General features: G+C 40.1%; 1 protein-coding gene across 4 annotated transcripts in view; it reads left to right on the forward strand.

The window, feature by feature from the left end:
• LOC126483832 (cap-specific mRNA (nucleoside-2'-O-)-methyltransferase 2) overlaps positions 1-22725 on the forward strand; it is a 296880-nt gene that overhangs the window by 198389 nt on the left and 75766 nt on the right. For all 4 annotated transcript variants that reach the window (XM_050107032.1, XM_050107034.1, XM_050107033.1 and 1 more), the window contains one exon: positions 18772-18879. In XM_050107032.1, coding sequence (XP_049962989.1) covers positions 18772-18879 — 108 coding nt within the window. The remainder of the gene's footprint in view (positions 1-18771; positions 18880-22725) is intronic.

The raw sequence follows: 22725 nt of genomic DNA on the forward strand, positions 1-22725 counted from the left end.
TTTAAAAGAATAGTTGACCATGTACTGGATAGAAATGTATCCAGTAGAACAGTTCATAAAGGGAGGGACTGTCCATTGTATACAGTCACTAAAGAAACAGAGATTACTGCACAACAGATATAATACAAAATGTAGGGCTATAGATAGAGAGATATTGAATGAAATGTGTTTGTCTGTCAAGAAAGCACTGTGTGAAGCCTTCAGTGACTACCATAGCAGAATATTGTCAAATGACCTTTCACAAAATCTAAAGAAATTCTAGATACGTAAAAGATGTTAGTGGCACCAAAGTTAGTGTCCAGTCCTAGCAAATGAGACAGGAACTGAAATCGAGGGTAGCAAAGCAAAAGCTGAAAAGCTTAACTCCATTATCAAATATTCATTTACAAAGGAAAATGCTGGAGAATTGCCCCAATTTAATCCTTGTACCTCTGAAAATATGAATGAAATAAATATTAGTTTCAGTGGGATTGAGAAACAGCTGAAATCATTAAAAATGAAGAGAGCTCAAAGGCCTGATGGAATCTCTATCAGATTCTGTAATGAATTTGAGGCTGAATTAACCCCGCTTCTAACTATGATCTATCTTAGACCATGTCCAGTTCTTGGAAAAAAGCATAGGTCACATCTTTCTACAAGAAGGGTAATAGAAGTGATCCACAATACTACCATCCAATATCCTTGACATCGTTGTGCTGTGGAATCTTAGAACATATTCTAAGCTAAACATAATGAGGTATCTTGAACAGAATGACCTCCTCAATGCCAGTCAGCATTGATTTCGGAAACATCGATCATGTGAAACCCAACTCACACTTCTCTCACATGACATACTGAAAGCTTTGAATCAAGGAAGTCAGGTAGATGCAGTATTTCTTGATTACCAAGAAGTATTTGACCCTGTACTACACCTATGTTTACTGTCAAAAGTATGATCATAAGGGATATCAAGTGAAATTTATGACTAGATTTGAGGGCTTTTTGGTAGGGAGGACACATTTTTGAAACTGCTTATAGTGCTGCAATCTATCGGGAATTACTGGGAGCATATGAAATGACATGAGAATATTTGAGAGTATTGCAAACAGAATTACAAATTTTGAAACCAAAATTGGCCATGAAGAAATAATTCTTGCATTATTTATTGAACACATCTCATAATGTGGTCTGTTTGTTCCATTGGACAGAACAGGTGGTGAATGATTTCCCGTTTCCAAAATATGGTAATTTGTAAATATTTCACTGCTGTGGACCAGAATTTCCTCATTACAGGGCAGTGTTCCCCACCCACTGTTAGGAATTTTGGACTTAAAGAGGGGAATAAAATATTCTTTCATGTTTATCACCCAGATGATTGGGTTTCAGTCATTGCCAATGACCAGGATAATGGATTCCTTGTCTGCAAGATGGAACCAGAGTATTTCAGGGACCTAACTGCACTGGACCACAAGTTGTATAGAAACTCATTTAAAATAACTGAGTATGTGCAGCCACGAATTTTATCTGGTGATCCAGATACACTAACGGGAAGAAAATGTTACAGCATCCTCCAACCATGGGGTTGTCAAAGCATTTCAAAGAATTTGAGCTGTACTGAGAAAGAGATCTACCACCAACTAACATTTCAGTTTTTCCTATCTTGTATGGTAAACTTTTACCAGTGACAAGAAGAAAGAAATAATTGACTTATGTCAGTATATTCCAGCTTAAAAGCAAAGTTTCTGTTATTAACTACCAAGTGACGACTGGATTTGTGCATCTGTCTGCCAGAACCTGTTGTTTGAGGACTGAATATGTAATGCTGAATGTACATGTTTAGTGTATCTGCAACAGGAATAGTTTTAAGTTTTTCATTTTCTTCTGCTGCTGCTTGTGCAGATTTGTATTGCAGCAAAAATTAAGTGTTTGTATCTGTATTTTCTCAAATAAGCTTACTGCACTGGTGAACAGAACATAAGGAAGAAAGTAACTCTCACATGATGTGTCACTGTAAAGTAATGTAGCTCACTGAAATTTGGACTATATATAGAAATAACTGCTGAAGTATAATACAGAAAGTAATTGAATGAAATACTTTTATTTAAAAACAATAATTACACTTAAGCCCTGTGATTTATGCTGGTCCCCTGGACAACACAAAAGGCAGAACTTGGTTCTTAATGAGGTGTGTGATCACCACAGATGGTAGTTAGTGCTCTGCAATGTGCTCCCATGTAGGCCACAGGGTTGGTAGGGAATTTTTGTGGTAGGTTGTTCCATTTCTTCACCAGTGCGATTGATTGCTGCTGGATAGTCGTTGGTGTAAGTGGGCATCCAGGAATACGTCTTCCAAACGCATCCCACAAATGCTTGATAGGAATTGAGTTGGGATAACAGGCAGGATAGTCCATTCACCGAATATCTACTCATTCTGAAAGCTCTTCCATTTGCACTGTTTAGTGCTGTTGTGCATTGTCATCCATAAAAATGCTCACCTGAAAAGATAAACAGGTAAAGAGTACAATGTCACAATAATGTTGACTGATGAGTGCATCATGTTCAAAGATTTGGAGGTCAGTGGACTACAAAAATGATCATGTTTGACAATGCTGGACTTAGCCTTACATGGTGAGTAGTGGGAACATGTAATTCACCCAAGAACATTGTCGAACCTGGTTGTTTCGGCAGGCCAACTGTTATGGTGTGGGGAGTCACAATGTTGCGTGGTCATACTGACATCCAAATCTTTCAACATGATACACTTGCTGCTCAATGCTTTGTGAAACTTTATCTATCCATGAATAAAAGTGTCATTTCTGTTAGTTTCATTATGCATTTCTTTCAGCTGCCTTCTCTAGAAGTTCTTTCCATGTATGGTTCAAGTTTCATTGAGCTATATTACCTGGCAGTGACACATCATGTAAAACTTACTGTTGGCCATAAGTTTTGCGCACCATTGTATATCTGTAATAAGCAACACAGAAGAAAAAAAAACAGTTTGTTTCAGCAGTACAGTGTTGTAACTGCACAGCTATAACACTGTAACTGTGCAGGTACAACATTGTTTGTCCATGAAAATTAAAATAGTGCTATTTTTCAAAGGGTAATTGTGTAATAACTGTTAAAAAAATATGCAGAATGCCATTTTACCTCATAAACACTGCTTGCCTTAGGAAAGACCAAATAGATAATCACAAAGCATTTTCTTTTGTTAATGTGTAAAATTGTCTTTTTTGTTAGTTACAATGCTTTCATGTGAATTATTCAAATGGTACACTTTGTCATTCAATCATCATTGGGAATTGTAGTGTGGAAAAAAACCAAAGGTTGACATCAACAGCTCTAGATCTCCTCAGTCAGTAAGATTCTGGCAGAAAATTGACATTAAAGCCTCCACACACACACACACACACACGCACACACACACACACACACACACACACACACAGTGGTTCTCCACTTACGTCTGCATAATTTTACTAGCATTGTTCCTAGCTGTTTTCTGAAGGTTAAGATGCCTCCTGCCAGTGGTTTGTAAACTGTCAGTACTAAAAGTTTGTGTTTCCTGATAACACCGTTGTGGCACAGCATTCATTAATCATGAGGGCTGGGGACTTAACTCCTTCTTTTTGCATGTAGCTACTCCCTTTTTCTTCATGGTTCTACAGTAGTACTGCACCTATGAAGATGACTCTGTACAGTCTTAAATTATCTCCAGGTGATGCTCCGATATGCACAACAGCTCTGCTGAAATTCCATCCATCCTTCCATTTTTCTTAATGTATATAACAAGAATGTCCTTTTTATTTATGAGATCTCGTGGAAAACACTAAATACAGTTTCTTTAGTAGTCTTGGCTTTGTTGAAGCTGCAGTATTGTAATGCAGGAAGCAAACTCACACCAATATGTTTTTGATGGGATATCTGATTACTGTCTCATCCCTTGTCAGATATAATAAACTGCTAATTGCTGTTGGGCCAATTCCTTAAAATTTTCAAAGTAGTGAAAGTGATGCCTCTCCTTAAAAAAAGTGAAAAGAGCGATGTTAATAAGTACAGATCCATCTTGATCCTATGAAATTCTGGAGAAAGCAGTATATGACAGTAACATTAAGTTCCTAGGAAGGAACTGTTTATTGGGTCCTCATCAGTTTGACTTTCAAAAAGGGAGCTCTATAAATAGGGGCCCTATATTCATTTCTAAATGAAATTTATAATACTCTCACTGCAGAAAGTATACAGCAGAATTATTCCTTGATTTCACAAAGTGCTTCAGTCTCACCAACCATGAATTACTCATGAAAAAGCTGTAATAATATGGAATTAGGGGAAAGTGCAATGATTGATTTAGATCATACTATCATTGAAACAGAATACAAACATTTGTAATCGCCTCAAAAAATTTTGGAAGCATACGATTAAAGGAGCAAGTTGTAACACAAAGCAATTCCTCAAGGTTCCACCCCTCGTCCATTTCTGTTTATTATACTTATCAACAATTGCCTCAGAAATTGAGAAAGGTCTACCAGTAATATTTGCTGGTGACACCAGTGTACTATATCCAAACCAATGTGCTAACGAACTCTGTAACATGATTTGTGATATAAGCTCCAAGCTGTTAACTCAATATAGACGAAACTGTATACATAAAATTTTGCCAATCACATATAGTTTTATCAAAGGTAGATAATGTAATCTTTGAAATGTGCCCATAAACCAAGAGTTAACCAACAAATTCCTCGGAATGTGGATAGATCACACTCTGCGGTGGGACATACATTTAAAAAAGCTTAGTAAATAGACTGGGCAGGTTGTACGATTCATCTAATGTCCTTAGTAAAGTCTGTGACACTAGAACACTAAAATGAACATACTTTGCACAAGTACACTCAGTACTCACACACTGCATTGTATTTCGTGGTGTGTCTCACAGAGAGATATGTATTATGCAGAAGAATAGTGATTATGAGAAAAGTGCCTTTCTCCTCCAACACTGAACATCTATTTCTGGAGTGCTATATCCTACCGGTGCCTTGTATTAATATTAACAAAACAGTATGTTTTACTAAAAATAAGACACTCACCATCATCAAACACATAATTCCTGGGGTGTATTTAAAGTTAGCAGCATTGTGAGGAACATGTGAATTCTTCTGTACAACAATCTACCTGAAAGAGTGAAGTTGAATAGACGAGGATTCAGAGTAAAAATAAAAACGTTACTTCAGGAGAACTGCTTCTATACAGTAGATTAATTGAAAAATGCCAGTTTAAAATAAGTGAATTAAATATCATACATACCGCAAGTTTATAGCTGATATAGTTCATTTTACAGGTATCTTATGAGTCTAAAATAACCAAGTGAAATATTTTCTTTTTTAAAATTAATGATGTGGATGTTAGTACACTAATTTTTGCTGACAAGAAAGTAATTGTTAGAATGAAAATGACTTACAAGAAGCTGTGTTTAAATTAAGCAAAATATCCAGAGAATATCTCCATCACAAAGACAAAATCAATAACATTTTTTGGACACCAGCCCAATCGAGCTAAGACTGAAATTGACAAGCAGCTCATAGAGCAAGTTAATACATTTAAATGTTCATGATGCATTATTACGTACAGGGCAAACATTGAAATACAAAATAAGTTAGTCCTCTCTAATTGTTTCTATGGAATTTTACCCAGAACATCAGAAAAAGAAGTCCACAGAAATACTCTACTTCTGTAAAGTAATAGCTATATAGCTATACCAGCACTGTTCTATAGAAGCGAAAACTGGGCTCATAAGAGGAGAGATGAAAAGAGAATAGAAGCTTATGGAATAGTTTTCCTTAGATATGTGGCTGGGTATACTTTGATAAAAGAGAAATGATGACACCTGAGCTGATCTGAATAAGTAAAATGTAATTGACATAATAAAGCATTGTCGTTTAAGATGGGAAGAACACAAAGACTGTATGCCAGATGGAAGAATCACCAAAGCCGTAAAACAGTGTAAACCGAGAGGCAAAAGATCTTCAGGAAAACCAATGAAGAGATGGCTTGACCAGTTTTGAAAGAGAAAGAACAGAGCTAAAGGCCCAATCCTTGATGCAGATGATCATGAAATATTTTCTTAAATACCATAAGCTGTAGCTGATTTGTTTGATTCTGTGTATGGAACTGTTGTTTTTCTTATTACAAGTTTATTATATTTATACAAATTGTAATTGTGACTTGTCCCATATCCATGTCTAGCAGCACGCAACAGGATTAAGGGGATTAGTAAAAATAAAACCAAAATCAAATTTATAGATAGCTACTGCTAAAACAACATGACTATCATTGTCTTCATCTCCTTGCTATGGTGTGAGCTATATATTCCATTCTTTCTGGAATAGTGGTAAAATGAATCTCTCTACCTTTCTTTCCCATAAGATTGTTGTTTTATTTAAAATTTATTTTGTTTAATAATAAGATGCATGCAGTTTAAAGAAAGGTACACCAGTAGGATACATTCATGAACAAGTTTCGCCCCCCCCCCCCCCCCTTTTTTAAATTTCTCTTCATCTGGAACCTGGAAGTGCTCAGTGGCTCTACTTATTTTGTTTGGTGTAAGAAGGAACACCAAACAGTCGCAGTTTGTGTTTATTTGTAACCCATCTAAATTTTGATCACTGAGTGACCATCTTCAATGCTAGAGGTTATACAGCAACCCATGTGGATACAATCATGTACATGTTGGGACCAAAGTGCAATTATGCAGATTTCACTTATAAGTTGATGGTACATACCAGCAGATAAAGTTAACAAGTTACATCCTGTTATTTGGCATATTTCCTCTGGGACTATACACACAAGAGTTCAAACTGCACTGAGGCTGCTGTTTACAGTTATCTCGCAGGTGGCCTCAGTGTACATCATACACGACCATGGTGCCCTCTATACATGTGTCATGTATGTATGTATGTATGTAGTTGATTATTTGTATTATTACAATAATAGCCATTTGAAGGAAATATATTTTGTTGCTATACAATAAAATTGACAACGAAGGTGAGCGGTATTAAACCTGTAAAAATTCTTTCTAATCAAAGTGGTACTAGTATGAACTACTTCGTGTAGGTGGCTATTGATATGTACGTAATTGCTATTCATATTTTATCAAAGAAGAATGTTGTGTATAAATGTATCTAGAAGAATCATGCATCCATTGGTTTCTATAGAACTTAACAACAGCAGTTAAAAGAGGATTATATTAAAACCACAATTATAGACACACCATTTGGGCACCTAGTGGTGCTTATTTGAACTAGGCAGCCTTTTAGTTATTGTAAAGTCCATAATTTCGCATCACTACCAGTACTAAAATAAATGGCAGATACAAATGCATCTTGATTTAAAGTTCATTATTTCCAGTTTAACAAATAATGGAACAAAATTCAACTAAAGCTGATTAGTAAGCATAGTGACAGCTAATTGCTGAGCAGCTCAATAGCTTTTACATGATAAGGTGTCCTCACATTTGAATTAATACAAGAGTGCATATTGTTATGGTACTGACTGATGTTAAAGATAGTAAACTATTAGATAAACCACTTAAATGTGTGTGTAGAAGTACAACATATGAAATCAGAAGATTCATTAATGCACAGTCTAACAGTAAATGTTCTGTAGTCTCAAAAACAGTAGATTGCTGAAGGCCCGGTGCACTGGCATATATATAGCTGTTTGCACATGTTGCAACACTTGCTGTGCCAGTGTGCTCCCTGCCGCCGTTGGATAAGCAGCTGCAGCAGCAAGTCGTATACTCCTAGCTCACTCATTTGTTACATAGTTTAATCCTTAATTTCTTTGCGTGTTTTTGGTACTTGCATTGTTTAATTCATAAATTTCGGGCGTATTATAGTATTTGAGAGTTGTAGCATCGCGTTTTAGTACCTGAATAGTGTAAATTCACGTAGTCGTTTGTCTTCTGTTTTTGTTTTGAACGGCCAGTGTCGGTTGGTCACAGTCAGTGTGCTCCCTGCCGCCGTTGGATAAGCAGCTGCAGCAGCAAGTCGTATACTCCTACCTCACTCATTTGTTACATAGTTTAATTCTTAATTTCTTTGTGTGTTTTTTGTACTTGCATTGTTTAATTCATAAATTTCAGGCGTATTATAGTATTTGAGAGTGTAGCATCGCGTTTTAGTACCTGAATAGTGTAAATTCGCGTAGTCTCCTTCTGCCGCCGAGCAGTGTCAGCAGTGCGCAAGTAGCAGCATTACTGCATTTACTAGGCAATCTTGTATTTTAAAAACCGTTTAAATTTTGTCCATTTGTTTGCGCTCTCTGTAGATTAGTTCAGACGTTCTTTGCAAAACAGTTTTTAGCATGGATAGGGTCTGCAACTGCTGTGTTCGGATGCAGGCTGAGTTGGCATCCCTTCGCTCCCAGCTTCAGGCAGTGTTGGCTTCGGTCACACAGCTTGAGGCTGTTGCCAATGGGCATCACTGTGGGGGTCCGGATGGGGGTTTGTCGGGGACGGCCAGCTCGTCCCACGCATCCCCCGATCGGACAACGACTGTGGTTGCCCGGGATACTGCCCGCATTGAGGCTGATCCCTCACCTGTGGTAGAGTGGGAGGTCGTCTCAAGGTGTGGCAGGGGGCGAAAGACATTCCGGAGGGCTGAACGGAAGGCCTCTCCAGTTTGTCTGACGAACCGGTTTCAGGCTCTGTCTCAGGCTGATACTGATCTTCGGCCTGACATGGCTGCTTGTCCTGTTCCAGAGGTTGCCCCTCAGTCTGCAAGATCCGGCCGGTCGCAGAGGGTGGGCTTACTGGTAGTTGGGAGCTCCAACGTCAGGCGCGTAATGGGGCCCCTTAGGGAAATGGCAGCAAGAGAGGGGAAGAAAACCAATGTGCACTCCGTGTGCATACCTGGGGGAGTCATTCCAGATGTGGAAAGGGTCCTTCCGGATGCCATGAAGAGTACAGGGTGCACCCATCTGCAGGTGGTCGCTCATGTCGGCACCAATGATGTGTGTCACTACGGATCGGAGGAAATCCTCTCTGGCTTCTGGCGGCTATCTGATTTGGTGAAGACTGCCAGTCTCGCTAGCGGGATGAAAGCAGAGCTCACCATCTGCAGCATCATTGACAGGACTGACTGCGGACCTTTGGTACAGAGCCGAGTGGAGGGTCTGAATCAGAGGCTGAGACGGTTCTGCGACCGTGTGGGCTGCAGATTCCTCGTCTTGCGCCATAGGGTGGTGGGGTTTCGGGTTCCGCTGGATAGGTCAGGAGTCCACTACACGCAACAAGCGGCTACACGGATAGCAGGGGTTGTGTGGCATGGGTTGGGCGGTTTTTTAGGTTAGATGGCCTTGGGCAAGTACAGAAAGGGCAACAGCCTCAACGGGTGCGGGGCGGTAAAGTACAAGAACTTCAAGCGCTGATAGAAAGCACCGAAGCTGAAATCGTTATAGGTACAGAAAGCTGGCTTAAGCCAGAGATAAATTCTGCCGAAATTTTTACAAAGGTACAGACGGTGTTTAGAAAGGATAGATTGCATGCAACCGGTGGTGGAGTGTTCGTCGCTGTTAGTAGTAGTTTATCCTGTAGTGAAGTAGAAGTGGATAGTTCCTGTGAATTATTATGGGTGGAGGTTACACTCAACAACCATGCTAGGTTAATAATTGGCTCCTTTTACCGTCCTCCCGACTCAGCAGCATTAGTGGCAGAACAACTGAGAGAAAATTTGGAATACATTTCACATAAATTTTCTCAGCGTGTTATAGTCTTAGGTGGAGATTTCAATTTACCAGATATAGACTGGGACACTCAGATGTTTAGGACGGGTGGTAGGGACAGAGCATCGAGTGACATTATACTGAGTGCACTATCCGAAAATTACCTCGAGCAATTAAACAGAGAACCGACTCTTGGAGATAACATCTTGGACCTACTGATAACAAACAGACCCGAACTTTTCGACTCTTTAAGTGCAGAACAGGGAATCAGTGATCATAAGGCCGTTGCAGCATCCCTGAATATGGAAGTTAATAGGAATATAAAAAAAGGGAGGAAGGTTTATCTGTTTAGCAAGAGTAATAGAAGGCAGATTTCAGACTACCTAACAGATCAAAACGAAAATTTCTGTTCCGACACTGACAATGTTGAGTGTTTATGGAAAAAGTTCAAGGCAATCGTAAAATGCGTTTTAGACAGGTATGTGCCGAGTAAAACTGTGAGGGACGGGAAAAACCCACCGTGGTACAACAACAAAGTTAGGAAACTACTGCGAAAGCAAAGAGAGCTTCACTCCAAGTTTAAACGCAGCCAAAACCTCTCAGACAAACAGAAGCTAAACGATGTCAAAGTTAGCATAATGAGGGGTATGCGTGAAGCGTTCAGTGAATTCAAAAGTAAAATTCTATGTACCGACTTGACAGAAAATCCTAGGAAGTTCTGGTCTTACGTTAAATCAGTAAGTGGCTCGAAACAGCATATCCAGACACTTCGGGATGATGATGGCATTGAAACAGAGGATGACACGCGTAAAGCTGAAATACTAAACACCTTTTTCCAAAGCTGTTTCACAGAGGAAGACCGCACTGCAGTTCCTTCTCTAAATCCTCGCACAAACGAAAAAATGGCTGATATCGAAATAAGTGTCCAAGGAATAGAAAAGCAACTGGAATCACTCAACAGAGGAAAGTCCACTGGACCTGACGGGATACCAATTCAATTCTACACAGAGTACGCGAAAGAACTTGCCCCCCTTCTAATAGCCGTGTACCGCAAATCTCTAGAGGAACAGAAGGTTCCAAATGATTGGAAAAGAGCACAGGTAGTCCCAGTCTTCAAGAAGTGTCGTCGAGCAGATGCGCAAAACTATAGACCTATATCTCTGACGTCGATCTGTTGTAGAATTTTAGAACATGTTTTTTGCTCGAGTATCATGTCGATTTTGGAAACCCAGAATCTACTATGTGGGAATCAACATGGATTCCGGAAACAGCGATCGTGTGAGACCCAACTCGCTTTATTTGTTCATGAGACCCAGAAAATATTAGATACAGGCTCCCAGGTAGATGCTATTTTTCTTGACTTCCGAAAGGCGTTCGATACAGTTCTGCACTGTCGCCTGATAAACAAAGTAAGAGCCTACGGAATATCAGACCAGCTGTGTGGCTGGATTGAAGAGTTTTTAGCAAACAGAACACAGCATGTTGTTATCAATGGAGAGACGTTTACAGACGTTAAAGTAACCTCTGGCGTGCCACAGGGGAGTGTTATGGGACCATTGCTTTTCACAATATATAGTAGATAGTGTCGGAAGTTCCATGCGGCTTTTCGCGGATGATGCTGTAGTATACAGAGAAGTTGCAGCATTAGAAAATTGTAGCGAAATGCAGGAAGATCTGCAGCGGATAGGCACTTGGTGCAGGGAGTGGCAACTGTCCCTTAACATAGACAAATGTAATGTGTTGCGAATACATAGAAAGAAGGATCCTTTATTGTATGATTATATGATAGCGGAACAAACGCTGGTAGCAGTTACTTCTGTAAAATATCTGGGAGTATGCGTGCGGAACGATTTGAAGTGGAATGATCATATAAAATTAATTGTTGGTAAGTCGGGTACCAGGTTGAGATTCATTGGGAGAGTGCTTAGAAAATGTAGTCCATCAACAAAGGAGGTGGTTTACAAAACACTTGTTCGACCTATACTTGAGTATTGCTCATCAGTGTGGGATCCGTACCAGATCGGTTTGACGGAGGAGATAGAGAAGATCCAAAGAAGAGCGGCGCGTTTCGTCACAGGGTTATTTGGTAACCGTGATAGCGTTACGGAGATGTTTAATAAACTCAAGTGGCAGACTCTGCAAGAGAGGCGCTCTGGATTGCGGTGTAGCTTGCTCGCCAGGTTTCGAGAGGGTGCGATTCTGGATGAGGTATCGAATATATTGCTTCCCCCTACTTATACCTCCCGAGGAGATCACGAATGTAAAATTAGAGAGATTAGAGCGCGCACGGAGGCTTTCAGACAGTCGTTCTTCCCGCGAACCATACGCGACTGGAACAGGAAAGGGAGGTAATCACAGTGGCACGTAAAGTGCCCTCCGCCACACACCGTTGGGTGGCTTGCGGATTATAAATGTAGTTGTAGATGTAAATGTAGATCTGTGCTGATGTGAGATGGCCTCTTGAGGCTGGCCATGGAGGTGTATGCTATTTAATTATGTGCACACACTTTATAGGGTTACGATACTCTTTCTCCCATGGGAAAAAGTGTTCACTGTGGAGATGTCCAAATCTTCTGTGGAAAGGGACCACTGTTGGAGCAGGTGTTGTGCCATCACAGGAGAACATGGTCTGAAACGGCATGGGCAAGAACAGGCACGGTTTCCACTAACACATGAAAGACTATAAGGGAGCACTGGTGACGGAAATGCCATATCCATGTCCACCTTCAGACAGGCTCTCGGCAACAGTGCCAGAAGAGTAGATCCAGGTGGTGGCCAGGTGGCAGGAGCTGAGGAGATGGAGATGGCCTGGTACTAACTACTCCACCTGCTGTCGGCAATGCCCAGAACAAAGATGGCACAGGAATTGGAGGGGAGATGGACCAGCACGTACAGTGGAGGCAGCTGCAGAGATCAGCGAGGTCTCTGGTGCGTTGCTGGTCACACCTTGGTGGTGCTGGTCGTATTTTCGAGACACCAAGTGATGAAGATGCACACGATGCAGAGACAGCAGTTCCAGCAGTGATGAACGGCCACTGGTATCCACCTAAGGCACCAACCAAAGCTACAGTCCCAGACAGCTGAGCCAACATGGAACCACTGAGAGGCAAACACCAGTGGGTAGTTGGGTATTGGCTGGAGCAGGAAGTAGCATATGTGTCTGGCGACTGTGAAGCAACTCTTCTGGGCTACGGTCACCAGCAGGAGTGACCGTATAAGAGCTAAAGAACCTATTGAGGGCTTCCTTGGGAAAGGATTGTGTGATGTGGTTTTTCATTTGAGTTTTTAAAGTATGGACCAGCTGCTCTGCCTCCCTGTTTGACTGAGGATGAAATGGAGAGGCTGTAACATGGCGAATGCCATTTTGCAAGTTTATTACAAAAAGCATCAGATTCTGTAACTTAGCTAAGCTGAAGCCACTATCTCTATTAATTAAATTGCCACCAGGCAAATTTCAATTGCCTTTTTCACCACCGAGAGCCTGAAAAATGATGTAGATCCTAAAATTTGGACGTTTTCCCACATCATTGACTGAGCAGTATCAATACAGTGTTCTGCCACAGCTGATTTATTTGGCTGTAAGATGCGGGTATACCTGTGGTGTTCCATTCTTTCATGGACTACCATATTTTATGGACTGTGACACATTAATGACTATACGACACACCGTAATTTTTAAGCACTTTTTTTAAATAACATTTTTACCATTTTATTATTAGGTTGCAAGGCCAAACTAAAAAAAAAATTCTTAGCTTGTGAAACCGTACTAACCTTTAAAATTCCAGAAAATAGTCATCTAAATTTTCTTCTTCTTCTTCTTCTTCTTCTTCTTCTTCCTCTTCCTCTTCCATCGTCATTGTCCTCTCCATATATAAGACGGTCTTCACTCTAGACTAAGGCTGTTTTATCCCCTGCCCCTCCTGTATGATTGTAGGTCATTTTAAAACTCCCTTCACCCTGAATTCGTGTCAGATTTCATCCATCATCCATTTCTTCCGTTCCTCCCTTATATACACTTTAAATGGTTTATTGATCGAGATATCGAGGTTGTAATTGTGAAGTAAGTCCTCCCGAAATATCAGCAAACTCTGTATTTCCCTATCTCAATTTCTCTTTCTCATAATTTTTCAAATGACTTCTAAACAGATCAGCACAAGAAGAGAACTCTTCTTCAATAAAGTGCCTTTCCTTCTCTCCCTTACTCTGTTAACCTGTAATTTCATACCAGCCTTGTCCATCCAATCATTGTCATGTACTTGAACAGTGACAGCTGGCAGTATTTCAGAAGGTTTTGGCATTATTTTGCGTTTCAAAATGATTATTGGATTATGTTCAGTACTGCCAGAACAACAATAAAGGAGAACAGTGTAGTGCATTTTTTCTTGTCCACATGTTTTTATAGTTGCAGTTTTAGCACCTTTCATGGCAACAGTTCTATTCCTTGGCACATCAAATGTCAGAGGAGTTTTGTCCATATTTGCTATTTTGCTTAGTTCCGCATTTATTTTCTTTTAATGTTGAATAATGAATTGATGGAAAGATAGTATTTTCTCTCCATTCTCTTTGGCATTTTCTGAGATTTTTTTGGTTCACATGCTAAGTCGATGATGCTTGATAAACCTTTAGCACCAGCCAACTCCACCCTTAACGTCTGTTAAGTTCCACTGTAGCCCTAGCTTATGAGCGTGTATTTTAATCATTTTTGTATTAATTCCAGTGCCATTTTGATGGTGGCCTTGAATTCATTTCAATATGCCATCTTCTAGTTTTGCACTGCTGCTCCCATGTTGCCAGAGAAAGATAGGTTTCCCACAGTATCAAATATACGGCTATTTTTAAGACTGGTGGAAACTTAAAATCAAACACTAGACATTTTTATATTAATTTCAAATATAAGAAGCACCACAATTTTGGAGGCAATTTTTGGAAGGAAAAAGTGCATCTTATTGTCCTTAAAATATGGATATGACTCATGTGTCCAATGTATGAGAGGCCACATTCGCAGGGGGTGTTATGATCATCAGCTTTCCAAAGCGTGATATCATCTTTAACAGAACCCAAGAGTGCTGCTGTTTTAAGTAGAGGACAAAAAATCACTTTTACTTTGTGCTTGCTTAGGATCCATGCTGTTTTTGATGACAGGCTTCCCACATATCGCAGGAAAGCCATGGGCTTAAATCTTATCTGTGTGTTGTTCTGCATTGCTTTTTGCCACCCTTAGTTTCATTTATTACACCTTATGTACCTGCTGTGTAGAATACCCATTGGCTTCAGAAACTCTCTGCACGTGTAGGAGCCTGTCCTGCAGACTGTTCTCATCAGCAATGATGTGAGCTCTGTGCATGGAAGGTCTGAGGAAACTTTTCATCTGTGAAGAATGGTGGCAGCTATCTGCACATAAATATAAACATGTATCCATCAGTTTCCGATATGCTCTATATCCCAAGGTGACTTCATCTTTGCGGTGAACAAAAATATCCATGAATGGAAGGCATCCCTCCTTCTCCTTTTCCCTTGTAAGCAGTTGCTGATGATCAGCAGCTACTCCTACTGGAAGATTGTGTTTATGTGAAGAGGAAAGTTTGTTATAGCTAAATCAAGATCAATCACATTTTTATTTTTATTGGTTTTGTGTTAGATTGTAGAGGTTTGAAAGTGTGTGGCACAGGAATTGATCCAGAGAAAATTAAGTTGTTAGTGACAGTCCCATGTTGGTCTCTTGTTAAAGGAAATGTGAGAAAGTGATCAATCTGCTGAGTGTAAAAATTAGCAAAATTGTCTTACACAGTACTGTGCCCTGTCAGTTAATGGGTATGTGGCAAGTTTTACTTTACCAAACTGCTGTTTAGGAACATCTTTCCTGCTTTGTTTCTTTACTGAGGTTTGTGGTATCTGTGAGTACTTTGGTAGTTAGCTGCTACATCTAAATCTACATCTACATACATACCCTGCAATCCACCATATGGTGCGTGGCGGAGGGTACCTCGTACCACAACTAGCATCTACTCTCCCTGTTCCACTCCCAAACAGAACAAGGGAAAAATGACTGCCTATATGCCTGTGTACGAGCCCTAATCTGTCTTATCTTATCTTTGTGGTCTTTCCACGAAACATAAGTTGGCGGCAGTAAAATTGTACTGCAGTCAGCCTCAAATGCTGGTTCTCTAAATTTCCTCAGTAGCGATTCACAAAAGGAACGCCTCCTTTCCTCCAGAGACTCCCACCTGAGTTCCTGAAGCATTTTCGTAACACTCGTGTGATGATCAAACCTACCAGTAACAAATCTAGCAGCCCACCTCTGAAATGCTTCTATCTCCTCCCTCAATCCGACCTGATAGGGCTCCCAAACGCTCGAGCAGTACACAAGAATAGGTCGTATTAGTGTTTTATAAGTGGTCTCCTTTACAGATGAACCACATCTTCCCAAAATTCTACCAATGAACCGAAGACAACTATCCACCTTCCCCACAACTGCCATTACTTATGCCCAAATGTTTAATCGATGTGAATGTGTCAAGCGCTACGCTACTAATGGAGTATTCAAACATTCATCTGCATTAATTTACATTTATCTATATTTAGAGTTAGCTGCCATTCTTTACACCAATCACAAATCCTGTCTAAGTCATTTTGTATCCTCCTACAGTCACTCAACGACGACACCTTCCCGTACAACACAGCATCATCAGCAAACAGCTGCACATTGCTATCCACCCTATCCAAAAGATCATTTATGTAGATAGAAAACAACAGCAATCCTACCACACTTCCCTGGGGCACTCCAGATTATACCCTCACCTCCGATGAACACTCACCATCGAGGACAACATACTGGGTTCTATTACTTAAGAAGTCACATATTTGGGAACCAATCCCATATGCTCGTACCTTAGTTAGGAGTCTGCTGTGGGGCACCGAGTCAAACGCCTTCCGGAAGTCAAGGAATATGGCATCCGTCTGATACCCTTCATCCAAGATTCGCAAGATATCATGTGAAAAAAGGGCGAGTTGCATTTCGCAGGACTGATGCTTTCTAAAGCCGTGCTGATGCTTGGAGAGCAACTTCTCCATCTCAAGGAAATTCATTATATTCGAACTGAGAATATGTTCGAGAATCCTACAACAAACCGATGTTAAGGTTATTGGTCTGTAATTTTGGGGATCCGTTGTTCTACCCTTCTTATATACAGGTGTCACCTGCGCTTTTTTCCATTCCCTCGGGACTTTACGTTGGGCAAGAGATTCGCGATAAATGCAAGCTAAGTAAGGAGCCAATGCAGTAGAGTACTCTCAGTAAAACCGAATTGGAATCCCATCAGGACCTGGTGATTTATTTATTTTCAACCCATTCAGCTGCTTCACAACCCCAGGGATGTCTATCACTATGTCCTCCCTACAGGAATCTATATGAGACTCAAACGGCGGTATGTTTGTACGATCCTCCTGCGTGAAAGATTTTTCAAAAGCTAAATTTAAAATTTCAGCTTTTGTTTTGCTGTCTTCTGTTGCCAGGCCAGACTGATCAGTGAGTGACTGGATGGAAGGCTTCAACCCACTTACCGATTTTACGTAAATGAGTTCTATTAATGAGTTCTCTAATACTGAGTTAGTGTTTACTGCAACTCGTAATGTGTTATATTGAAATCAGTCTTGGTTGCTGATGTAGAAGCTAATATAATAATTTGATGGTGTTAATATGAAAATGAAATTAACATGAAAAATTTAAACTTTGTACATTTATTTTATTTTCAACTACACGTCCTGATATGAAGCATGTGCACACGCAGGCACGCACACGCACACACACGCACACACACACACACACACACACACACACACACACACACAAACGGAATAATTAATTTATTAATTTGTTGATATTTTCTTTTCTTCTTTGCTGTCCTGAATTCATGATTGCACTGTTCACTTTGCTTCGTCCTAATCTGTTGTTACTTCTCATTCTGATTTTATCATTTCTAGACTAAAGTTGGCTCAGTGCTTATCAGTGTACAATTCCTGATATTCTCTGTCCAAGACCTTCTCCTTCATCATATTCTACACGTCCCTTGTCTGACTGCAGATGGATCTCTTTCATCTTGTGGTCTGAATGATCTGCCTTTCCTTTTTAACCTTCCGGGACCTAGCCATCTCTCCTCTATGAGGAAGGTACTTTTAGTTCTGAAACCTATGATACTATGTTGCTTTCAATTTATGTTTATCAGCAGTACTACACATTTCACCTCCTGAAGGTAAGTACTGGCCCATACAGTAATAAAGTATTTCACTCATTTTTGTATTACAGCTGTGTACTTCGTTGCAGCTGGATGTAAAAAAAGATAAGCTGCTCTTTGAGAGAGAATATGTTGAATTTTCAACAAGCAAACAGTTGCAATTTGCAGTTATTTTAAACAATGAGTTTATGTTAATAGTGTTGCAGTTCGTTCTAGGAGACAGTCAGTACAATTACAGTTAGCTCGTTGTCTTTGTGCTTCAAGCCTGATTATGAATATCGAGAAAATTGAAAAAGTGGCAGGTCATCTTGTAGAAGCAAGACATTGAACCCAGACTAACAATATCATGTGCCATGCACAAACACAACTGTGCACGCACAGTCTTGCACATGCGTGTGCCCCCCCACACCCCACCCACGCGCCCCACACACACACACACACACACACACACACACACACACACACAGAGAGAGAGAGAGAGAGAGAGAGAGAGAGAGAGAGAGAGGGGGGGGGGTCCCCCTCTAGCAGTTTTATCTCTCTCTGATGTTTTAACATTAAACCATTTCCAATACAAGATTTATATGTGCAGTTGCAAAAGTTCTGAATGTGACATAAAGCTGTAGAATTACCTGCAGACAATACAGGAAACAGTTTTAAATAAGGTAATGTTCTGATGCTACATTTATAGCTCAGTTTTTAGCATGATAATTAGATGCAAACCACTTTGCTAGACACAATGGGATGTTTTAAAATAATCTTTTAGTACAGTGTTGTATTATATGGAAGTTTTCAACTAATTTTCTGAAATAGGCTGTAGATTTTATAGTATTTTACATTGTTACAGTTCCAACAGAAGCTGCTCAAAAAGTTTTCCATACGAATAGGAAAACCTATTCACACAGTTGAAAGCTCAAAATTTTGCATGGGACCATTATTAGGGATGCATAACCAGGTAACAATAAAATTTAAGTAACTTCTCTTATTGTATTTGCCCAATTATAAGATAAGGTTTTTTCCCAGATTTGTTCTTCGAAAAATACAGTGTCTTCTTACATTTGCAGATTGAACTGCTGAGACCAGCATTTTTACATTGTGTAATAGATTAATATAGGGATTGTCGTACATTTACAGAAGAAACTTTGGCAACTGAAGCTACATGAAGATTTAATCTGAAGAAAGGTTGGGTAGTGTCACAAAATTGCTGGCACCAATGTTCATACTCTTGCTGCTGGTGCAACAACGGCAGTATCTAATTAGAATGCAATTTGTTTTAATGGACTATTATTTAAAGTTTTTAATTCCTTTTTCCACTAATCTTGCCTGCACCCCTCTTACTTCATGTGAGATGAATTAGTGGCCAGCAGATCGCGTAACATAGGCTGGCCAGTGTTGTGCATGCCAAAGATGTTGAGAGCTCCATGATGCCATATCAAGGACAAGAACCTTATAGCACCACATAGACCCTGTTCTTTCTTTAACAATAAGTTAATGTTAATTGATTTTCTGGATTTATTGGAGAAAGTTAGCAGAAAGGTAGTTGTACTTGTTCGTTAGCTGTGTTGAGCAAAATGTTAGCGTTGATTGCACCAAAATATATTATACATTAGTGAAAGAAAAGACTTAACAATTTTTGTAGTAGCAATGAAAACTAAATCAAAACTGCATGGTCCAGTTGCATTAATATGACCACTGCCTATGTCCAACGTCACCGTGCATTAACATCCACAGATGCCAGGTGGCAGCACTAGCAGTGAAGGGTATATAAAGCAGGTCGTGAGGATGCAGACGACAGTGCAGTCATCATAATGCAGAAACAGTGTGATTTATCTGCTGTCCAAAAGGGAATGACCATTAGCTTTGGGCCAGGGGTGGAAGCATTTCCAAAATGCTAAATTTGCAAACTGTTAATATACCGCCATGTGTGATATATACCATGCATTGCATATTGTGCTATTCAAAACCAGCACCAAAGCATCTGTGAGGCACCATGAGCCATTGATGACAGGGGTGAACAGTGGTTGCAGAGACGTATATGGGTGAGTAGGCATGCTACTATTGAGCAACTGACAACCAAGATGAACGAAGTGGCTACCAGCACTGCCCTCTCAACAACTATTCAGTGTGTATGGGCCTCTGCAGTAGGCTCCTGGTTCATGCACCCATACTGACTGACTGCTGTTGATTAGGAATGAAGGCTAGAATTTGATTGCCAGTACCACAGCTGAACACCCACTGAGTGATGACAGGTGGCCTTTTGGGATGAATCACATTTTATGCTCCATTGATAACCATTGGCATGTATGGCATTAAGCATCTGAAAGCAAACACTGTGCAACATTCATCGGAAGGGCCCAGGGTGGATGCATTTCCTAGATGACTTTGTCATTCTAGAAGGCACAGTGGATCAACACAAGTATGCATCTATCCTTGGGTACCAGGTCCACCCCTACATGCACACTGTTTTTCGTTGGCACGAAGGCATCTACCAGCACGACAATGCCATGTGTCACACAGCTAGCAGTGTGCGCATGTGATTCAAAGAATGCCAGGATGAATTTACCATACTGTCTTGGCCACGAAACTCCCTGGATTTAAACTAAATGGAGAATCCATGACACCATCTTGATTGTGCTGCCTGCGCCATGGATCCTCAAGCAAGAAACCGAGTGCAGCTGGCAATGATGCTGGGGTTGGTGTGACTACACATCCCTTTCAGTACTTTCCAGAACCTCACTGACACCCTTCCAGCAGTCCACACTGCAAAAGGTTGCTATTCAGGCTTTTGACAATTGGTCACATAATGCGAGTGGATAGTGTAAATATTTTTTTGATTTAGCTGTCTTTTCATACGCAGTTGTAATGGAAGTGATTTTAAAATTGGAAATTTACTCAACAGTAGTAGGCATTTCTGCTGGAGATAGTAAAATTCTAGATAGGGGCCAGTGTCATACTTATGTGTTTTGTGCAGCAGTGTTGTCAACACTTGGAGTGATGGTATGGTGAGAACCAAAGGGGTTGTGTCAGCTGCTGGTCTACATAGCCAGTCAGTGAGTAACGAGTAGATAAAGTGTTTTGAAGCAAGAGACAAAGAAAAGTATAGTCACATTCTCGTGTCAATATATACAAAATCCACTATGTATTGGGGAGGGGGCAGCTGTGTTCTCAGGTCCCAGAATAACCACAATGTCAGAATTTGTAGGAAAATATTTGTGACAATTGAGATTATAAATTTCATTGTTCGATGTATATAGAAACACACAGGCCATTTTCTCAAAGAACCTCACTAAAAATAGGGGATCTTCTTATATTTGGGGTTGTCTTATACTTGGGTAAATAAAGTAGTTCTGATTTTATAATATTTATGATTTTATAATATCAATGCAGAAACTTGAGACAGTGAAGCATAATTCTTTATTTTAGACACCTGAATGCTATTACAAAATATTGCCACAGATGATGTAAGTGGTTATGATGTTGGACTGCCAAGTGGGCGAACTTCTGTTGTGTCAAATTCTTCACCATCACCACCCCCCTCCCCCCTATCCATTCCCCCCTCCCTCTTCCTCGCTGTTTGCTTTATTCAAATTTGTGTCTGTGTTGTGGTATAATGTCTGTTTGCAACAGCGAGGTGTAAGAGTGGGACTTATAATGACAGTTGATTCTGCACAACTACTCTATTAGCATCCAAAAGAAAGTGAGTTTCGAATGGGAACCGCAAACATTTGATGACAAGAAGACAAGTCAACATAATCCTCTACAGGAAAATGCATCTGGTGTGTCATACAGAGCACTAGTGACAGTACGTGTGTCATATGATAGGAATCTCTTATTGACACATCTAATTTGCATGACCGGTAAGTGAGTTAGATACGCCACCTTGCCCGAAATAGGTGTTCGTATGAAGGTGAATGTGATGACTCTCAAGGAAATGATGAAAACATAATAGTTTGTCTCTTAAATTGCAACAAATGAATGCAACAGTTTCACAATTACACAGATTCTCTGTGCTCTGTCAAAACATATGGTTTTGAAGTTGCGTTCTTTTTTGAAAGTCTTGACTCTTGAATTCTTTTGTTGTAACGTAGTTCACACCTTTTTATTTCTGTGAGGTGTCTATGTGGTATCTCGCCTGCTCTCACTATTCACCCCATTTACTTGTGACGGTATCATATTCTTACCAAATGACACATATTCTATAGCCAAAGTATAACATGACAACTGCCAAGACTGTAGAAAGAGAACAAACATTTCAATAACTGACAGACAGTTCATAATGTTGTGGGGGCAGAAAGGCATGAGGGAGTTTAGAACACGGTTTGCCCACTTGACAGGCCAATACCATTACCATTACCATTACCCATAACACCATTACTGTTTTAGGCTGCTATTTATTGCAATTTTTGTCCTTGGACTGTTCACTGTTTCTATTTTGCTTTTTTCCCCCACAGTTCAGTACACCTTCTTCCAGTTTTCATTCTTGATCCGTGTTCAGTTTATGACGGGCTATCCACTGGGCAGTCTTACCACTAAATCTGAGGGAGGATGCGATGGGGAGTTTCCCTTGTGAGTAAAGCAGTAGTCACAAAATTTTGCAGTCTGGAAAGGTACTCAGTTTAAAAAAAGGAAGACTCCCTGTAGCATCCCAGAAACCAATGCATTAATATCATGACAAATCAGTGAAAAACATATAGGATGAAAGAAAGACTGGCTGTCCTCTCATCATTGAGTGTGATGGGTGTTTGTTTACAATCATATTCATAATGGCTGTAGTCTTAAAAACATTCAAATTTAATTTGAG

Source organism: Schistocerca serialis, chromosome 6, assembly GCF_023864345.2.
Source record: "Schistocerca serialis cubense isolate TAMUIC-IGC-003099 chromosome 6, iqSchSeri2.2, whole genome shotgun sequence".
Taxonomy (NCBI): domain Eukaryota; kingdom Metazoa; phylum Arthropoda; class Insecta; order Orthoptera; family Acrididae; genus Schistocerca; species Schistocerca serialis.